Source organism: Lissotriton helveticus, chromosome 2_1 (assembly GCF_964261635.1).
Source record: "Lissotriton helveticus chromosome 2_1, aLisHel1.1, whole genome shotgun sequence".
In the NCBI taxonomy this organism is placed as follows: Eukaryota; Metazoa; Chordata; class Amphibia; order Caudata; family Salamandridae; genus Lissotriton; species Lissotriton helveticus.
Window position 1 is genome coordinate 1,232,011,186 of NC_136059.1, and position 7,777 is coordinate 1,232,018,962.

The 7,777-nt window shown below is 42.9% G+C and overlaps 1 protein-coding gene across 1 annotated transcript; it reads right to left on the minus strand.

Annotated features, from left to right (window-relative positions):
• Positions 1 to 904: 904 nt before the first annotated feature.
• Positions 905 to 7,537, minus strand: LOC144818581 (uncharacterized). The gene is made up of 5 exons (XM_078676121.1): positions 7,406 to 7,537; positions 4,128 to 4,194; positions 3,976 to 4,020; positions 2,187 to 2,414; positions 905 to 1,744 (listed from the first exon to the last, which is right to left on the minus strand). Exons 2-5 carry the CDS (start codon positions 4,185 to 4,187, stop codon positions 1,304 to 1,306), a joined length of 774 nt encoding a protein of 257 aa, XP_078532247.1. The 5' UTR covers positions 4,188 to 4,194; positions 7,406 to 7,537; the 3' UTR covers positions 905 to 1,303.
• Positions 7,538 to 7,777: the final 240 nt, after the last annotated feature.

Here is a 7,777-nt window from a genome sequence, read left to right on the forward strand (position 1 = left end):
CAGATCCTGGGGCATATTTACAAGCCCCTATTGTCACTGGAGCGTCACTGTATTTGAAGTTTCTGTGGCGTAGCACCATTTTCCATATTTACAAGGTGGCACTAAGCCACTTAGCATGAATTAATGCCACTTTCTAAATATGCCCCTTTCTGCTGCAGTCCTCGGTGGCAAAGAGGCGTGCTATGTGTGTTGCTGTGGATGTTCCACCGCAACTCCCTTTGCTTTTTGATGATGCCCCAGCACCAAAAACGAATGCCATTAAATACCAGGTGATACAAGGATACATTATTAATTTCTCCTTGTTTTGGGGGGTTTCCATGTGTGCTGCATTCTGCAGCACACATAGAAAGAGCAAATTGTCAATGAATGGTTGTTTTTGTGCAGGAAGGTGTCCCTTCCTGCACATGAACAATCGCCCCAGCAGCGCAGGTACCCTTACAACATGGCGGCAGGGTGCCTGAGCTGGTGCTAGGCAGCCTTTTTTGCACCAGCGCTAGGGGAAACACAGAAAAAAGGCTTTAAGCAACAGGTCAGTGTTTACTACTCTCCTGATTGTTCTTGATTGTTCTGATTCACCTGTTCTTTGCAACTGACCTTACAAGAAGGATAACCCTACACCAAATGGGGAAGCCCTGATTTTTTGGATTTCCATGTATAGAGGGATTACACAAACATTCAGGAACTTACCAGGAGGGCCAAAACAGCAAATTCAAGAGCCCTCTTCACAGGTCAGGCTTTAGAAACCGCAGACCCTTCTCAGATATGCAGATGTTCACACTTTCAGTGCAATCACATTACCCCATCACTTTACTTTATATATCAGTTTGTTAACCTGAGCTTCACCTTAACTGACACAGAGTGTACTCTGCTACCAACGTGATCTATGCAAATAATTCTGCAATCATGGGTTTTAAGGTTTTATTCAAATTATAAACATTACAACAAAATATACAGTGTGCATTATAAGAGGTAACAACAGCTCGAAACGTATAAAACTATTTTTCATGTAATTCTTACATAATATATTCATATCAACACAATCAAAAGTTTAGTTAATATTAGCAGTAGCTTGTCTTGCAGTTATTGCACATGACAGAAGGAAGGTCAGGTTTTGCCTACTAGTGTGCTGGTGAATGCTGTACATAAGGTGTTAAATACAATCAGAACTGCCTTAGAATGGCAATACAATCTTTACAAAAAAACTTTAACAAACAGAACACCATTTTGGCATATTATTTGTCTCACAGACAAAGATAAACAGGACTTGGGCATCTAAGTTGCATCCTTGGTGTTGGGGTCTTTTTTAGGGGGACACGTCGTGGCTCTCAACACTGTCATGAGGCGTTGAGTCCTCCTGACTTTCTGAGCTTTCGCTGCTCTCCGTGTCGGGTTCAGCGGTCGCCTGCTTCAGACCCCGGAGCTGCACGTGTTGCTCAGGGCTCTCGTTGCTGGCGGGGGTGTCATGGTGGCTGTCCGCTTCCACGCTGTGGTCAGGCTGGGCTTCTGGACTCTCGTTGCTGGTGCTGTTGTCCACTTCAACGCTGTGGTCAGGATCGATTTCAGGGCTCTCGTTGCTTTGGTGGCTGTCTGGGTGGCTGTCCTCTTCCACGCTGTGGTCAGGCTGGGTTTCAGGGCTCTCGTTGCTGGTGTGGCTGTCAGCATCATCTGTGGCAATATCGTCAGCATCTGCTGTGGCTGCATCACCTGGTTCATCAGCCTGCTCAGCGGTGGTATCCAGAATAGCCTGTTTGACATAAACAGAAATTAGACACATCCCTTGAACTACTAAACAAGACTTTTCATAAAAAATATCTACATGTCCCGAGTGCAGCTTAAAAAATATTTTTTGGGGAGGAGTTTTTGTTGTCTTCATGTTAGTAGCATCTACGCTTAACTTTACTTGTGGCATAGCACCCAACAACAGACTTGTGCAGTTGATGTCTATTTTTTTTTAATTAGTAAATCAGCTCCTTTGTCATAGTATGATGGATCAGTGTGACAAAGTGTGACCATGTTGTCTGGCCGTTGAAGAGCTAGTCTGAGTAAATTGGGGCAGTATAGATACTCTGGATTAAGGCAAGTGAGAAGGGGCGTCAACTAAAAATGGCCTCCTTGGGGAACAGACAGAGCTGTTTTAGTCATTTCAGGATCTTCCGTGACCCACCTTGTCCAATAAGGGTCCTTACCTGGGCGGCTGCTCTCTTCCAGTCTTTTGATTCGACGGAGTGGTCTTCATCGTCCGCTGCCCTGATTTCCAGTGGTACGCTGTCACTGTCTCCTCTACCGGCACTGTCTCCTTGAGTAGAGTCATCGATGTAGGCTTCAGTAGAAGGAGCAGCAGTAGTGGCCGCAGGCTGTTCCTCTGAAGAGTCAGAGTCTGAATGGCTTTCAGTGGAGACTTCTTTTGAGGAGTTCTGAAAAGTGAGCAGTGAGAATAATGAATTACTACAGTACTGAGCACATGTGATTCATTGCTTGTTGTTGATAGGATACTGTGGTGGATCTCAAGCAACCCTGTTTCTTTCAAAGATATTTTTGTGGCCTTGCAGCACCTGATAAACTGTTCTTCGAAAACTGGATTGGCACTGATCTGCTTGGGGGGGGGACATTTCTGTAATGGCAAAAAAGCCCAATACAGATGGAGCTGCTGTTACTAGATATAGTGGCGCAGAAACTCTGCTATCGCATTCCTATCCAACTGTTCTCAGTAGTTTTCACCAGAGCATCTCAGTTTCCTCCGATCAGGTAATCTACAATACACAACTGTTGGTGGCTGTCCTCTCCTACATGCTTTAGATGGACAGAAACACTTTTAAATCACATGGGAAACCCTTTGTCTATCACCTTCCTATACCACCGACTTGTTGTTTCAACAAACATTATTCATCACGATAGTGAAGCTTACATCATAAAATTGTACTTAAAGGGACATTCGCATCAGAAGTACTGATTCTGCTTTACAAGTAGGGACAAAAGGAAGCAAGAAGTGATTGTTGCAACCTCTTTGGAGGTTTGTTGACTAGAATAAACCAAGTTTATAATTTCAGGCAGCTACAATGTGACAATATTTATACACTTTATAAAAGCAACTTTAACCAGAATTGGCAAAGCCAATAGGTCTGGCGTTGTATGCCAGTCTTTTGGCTTTGTCAGTGCATGTTTTGCGTTGTCATGGATTTTGGGAAACTTTGTTGTTGGGGAAACTGTGGGCCCTTGTCAATATAAAAAATATATTGCCTACAGTCAAAAGAAAAAGCACACTTTACTATAGTATTCCCCGCCATTGAAAGGAACAACATATATGCGCCTTGTGTAAGGGCACCGCGACTTTACACGCAGTAAAATCAGCCAATAGTTGAAGCTGACTAACCCACTGCCTCACACTGGATGCTGCTGTCAGTGCTGTGGGCAGAATTAAAATGTGAATGACACAAAAACAGACCAAGGGATGAGGAGGACTGGCTGAAAGCCCCTATAAAGTAAGTATATTGTAGAAATAATTTTCGTAAAATTAAAATATATTGTCTTGCACCAGACCTAAAAAGTGTGAGGCTCTAAATTCGGTGGCTTAGGTGCTGCCTGCTCTGCGAGTCCTTTATTTTGTGGCAAAAACAGAGTGGAAAGACACAATGGAGTGTTTGAAGGCGGTGGTTGGGGGGCGGGGGTATTCCGGGTTCCAGTGAGGAATACTGGGTACTGTGAGAGGGGACGCTATTAAGAAGAGGAAGGATCTGATCGATGACGCAATTACTTAGCAAATTGAAGAGAGAAAAGTAAATTTTCAGACTAAATTCTTGCGAAATGAAACTTTAATCTCAAAAGCATTTGTATCACTATTGGAACCATCACACTTAATTTTATTTGTTGGAACTGTTTGTGGTCAGATCAATTCACGAGGATCACTTAGATCTCAGTGTCAAACACGAATTGGATTTTTGCTAAAATAAAAATATTCCAGTTTCACTGGATCCTCACCTGGCTGTCTTCCGTGCTAGCCGAACGTCTGGATCGGTGGCGTGTCTGTGAAGGACAATACAGTAAAATTGTATGTTAAATGCTTTTTTGCTTTCAATCAGGTCAAAAACAACATTTGGTGTGAAATTACACAAAGCATCAGCGGTACCTACCGGCAGAGCACAGGCCACGCTGAGGAGACAAAGGCACAGCACTGCAAACTTCATGTTCATTGTCAATCTATAAACAGATAATATAGGTTTAATTATATACAGTGCAAATGTTGGAACAAAAGACCTCTTGTGAAACGTGCATCTACTGGCTTTTTACTGTGAGACCTACAGACGTGTCTCTAGTGCATAGCGTGTAGGACTGGGCTACATTTTAATAACCCCAGAGTAATTGCAGTAATTTCAGTAATCAAGCATTACTCCTATGAATTACCAAAATTACACTATTACACCAACTTGAGTAATTAAGAGTAATTTGATGCAGAAATCCTACTCCTAGAGCACAGAAACTCCATACTGACAGTGAGGGGCAGCGGACTTCTGCTGTTCGGGTCCTGTAGTATTTTTTTATATATATTTTAGCGCGAAATGCATCCTCAGGCCTGTTTTGGACGCAAAGATGCATTTGCACTAAGAAAATAGAGCTAAATGCTGGATTACTGTTTTCATACAGTTACCCATAATTAGGAGTCATTTTGTGGTAATTACGGGTTATTACCATAGAGAGAATTATGCAGTTATTCACACTCCTAATAATATGCCATGTTATTCCTCATTTGAACTGACTATTCTTGTCGCGTTTTATATAGTATAATATCCCAAATGCTATTTCCAAGCTAATACACTATACACAATTCCAAATGTATTTTTATCAAAACTCAAAACGAACCAACCGACCCTGGTAGCATTGAGGCCCTTTTCTCCCAAACATATGATTGGTCAATTTGGCACCCATGCCATCCTCCATCTCTAAACCTACCTTTCCCATTTAGAGAGCTCAAATTCTCCTGTCAGTCCTCCTTAATTTGAAAGCAACCTTTCTAACCTTCCATACTTCATCCTACCAGTGCTCTGGGAAACCAGCTTGCTCGTACGACAGGGATGTGGAAACTTCTCACCCTTGCTAGCAATTCTTCAAACTCCGGACAAACTTAATACATCATTTATGTAAATGTTCTTATTGTGCGATCTAACAGAAGTGCTTACAAGTGACATTTCAAAAACTTTTGATCAATTGGACCTTCTCCATGCATTGTTGCGATGGAGGGCCTCTGCAGTGGTGCAAGCTTCCCATGCAGTGTTGAGACTCAGGAACTCAGCAGTGGTGCAAGCTTCTCATTCATTGTTATTATGAAGGACTTCTAAATTGGTTTGGCCTCCCCATTCTGCCTGCCAATTACCTGAGACCCTGATCAGACATTGTGTAGTTGAAGGAACATCAAAGCCCGGGGGTGCAACATTTGAAGGTTTTCAAAACTACGATTTTAGTTGTCAAGACACCTGTGGGTCAGGCATCTTCTATAGGGCAAGTTTCAGTACAAATGAGTGAGGCTTACGATTCCTTAGTTTCAGCTTACGTTCATTCAATTCTTGGCCTCTCAGCTGGGATGCTGTTCCACAGAAGTGGGCCACCGCCTATTGGGAACTGATTGAGCCCTGTCAGTAATGTCACCCTGGCATGGAGGTGTACAGGAGAGGCCTGTCACAGAATAACCGCAAGATCTAAAGAAAAGGACATCTGCGGCCTCCTCTCAGAATGCAGCTATGGGTAATGTGCCTGAAACACCACGGATACCGGGGCCACAGAAAAAGAAAAGTAAGTGATATATTTGCTTACATTCATTGCTAATGACTGACTCACAAACATTAAATATGTGTCTTTTTGCTTTCGCTTGAAGTGCATTGCCTTCAATCGACTCCTATCCTCGTGCAAATCCCTCTATTTTTTTCAGTGACCCTCTGGCCACACAATTTCCAGCTGAACCCACGAGCTCAAAGGTAAAATGTGCAGATTTGATGCAGTGGGAGGCGTGAGGCCTACACAGGGCTTCATCCGCACTGTGCATTCAGTCCTTCGGCTCTATTATGGTCACTTCCTCACTCGTGTAGTCCCTGTAGAGCATCCATTATGTCTGCTTTCACTATGGCTGCCCGCTTCCATCTCACTTTTTTTCTAACTATAGGTTTTGGGTTTCTATCTCATAACTGCCCCCCCTCCCACATACACTGCCACATGCAGGGGCTTACAAACAGGAGTGGCAGACTCAACAAATGTTTGACTGGGCGAATTAAAATATTTTCAATTCATAAAACAGTTTTGAGCTGCCACGGGTGAAACTTTTTCTTCATTAGGGGTTCCTACGTTTTACCCTGAGGCTGAAACTTGATAAAGTACGCAAAGCTATTTTTCAACAAATGCCAAAGTTGCATAAACCCTTTCATTTTTATTACACTCAGCCTCGGAGAATAAGTTGATGTCTTTCTATCTTCAAGAAAGACATACTCTTATTATCAGAGGAATGGGGCTGAGCAAATAAATATAAGGACAACAAACAAACACACACAAATTCCATATTTTCTTTGGCACACATGCCGATCAATTTTGTAATGAATGCTTGTAGTCAAGAAAGTGGTCACTTGAGGTCACAGCCTTTTCAGTGTGGCTGTGAAAACAAGGCCAAGTACACTGCAGCTAAATCATTTTGAGGAAATGTTGTTTTGCATTTCAGGCAAAAACATTTCTCTATGTGACCTAGAGGGACGCACAAAACGATATTTGTCCTATTGCCTAAAAAAAATCAGTTTGGAACCAAGTGACCAGAATTCTAATTCCAGCTTTTCCACATGACCAAATTGTGTGGTCCTTTGCTAATTCCAAAAGTTCCCCATTCATCTATTTTGTTGTTTGCTAAATCCGCAGGAATTAGTTTTCTCCCAGAATTATCCGGTGTATAATAACTAAACATGGCTTTAAAAAACACCAAGAAACGTGTAATTGGCAGGAGATATAGGCCTGGATACCAATTGTCAACTGAACAACCAAAAACGCATGGGGTTTGTTCCTGAATTCTTTACATTAAACATGTGATCAAATGCAAATAATCTCACTGAACATTCAATGTTTTGCATGTGAGGAGACCCGGGTACAGCAAACCCCAGTACCACTGGTAGCTGATAGCTGAACATTAAACATGGTGATAAGCACTCCCAATTTGACAGAATCTTAACGCCATGTTTAAGGTTCAGCTATTAACGAACCAGTCTGAAAGCACAACTGGGGTTGCAATTCATTGCAGCTGTGTAAGCATCCTCATGCATAAGAAACACTACATTTTGCAGTTAGCACGTTTTGTTATAGATCCATAGCCTAAAATACATTCTGCATAGAACCCCAATTGAAAAAATGCATATAGCAATCTCCTATTTTAAAGCCATATTACCTTGTCTTTGTTGTCAATCAGGAGTATTTGGGGTCTCTGGCTGGTGAAGCTTGTCCGCCTGGTCAGGAGCAGCAGGAAGTTTGGTTCGGTCCTTTCCGAAAGGATGCTGAGATTCTCTGCTCAAGCCTCGTTACCTCCTGCTATTTAAACGCTGCCCACGAGCCCCCTGTCCAATCCCCGCGCAGCAGGCATCGTGACGTCATGAGGTTTCGTGCAACGCTGGCTCTGCCCACGTGCACCCACGCTTCCGCCTGCGGTTGGGGTTTTAGGGAAAAAGCACCGTTCTATAGTTAAACATTTGTTTATGAGCGATGTCGGCTGGTAACCAGTCGCCGACCTGGACGCATGCCAGATCAGTAAGGCAGAGTGAAA

Coding starts and splice junctions, on each gene's coding strand:
- LOC144818581 (XM_078676121.1), bottom strand. CDS start 4,187: ATGAACATGAAGTTTGCAGTGCTGTGCCTTTGTCTCCTCAGCGTGGCC. Junction 4,021..4,127: donor GCGTGGCCTGTGCTCTGCCG/GTAGGTACCGCT, acceptor TGTCCTTCACAG/ACACGCCACCGATCCAGACG. Junction 2,415..3,975: donor CTAGCACGGAAGACAGCCAG/GTGAGGATCCAG, acceptor CTCACTTTTCAG/AACTCCTCAAAAGAAGTCTC.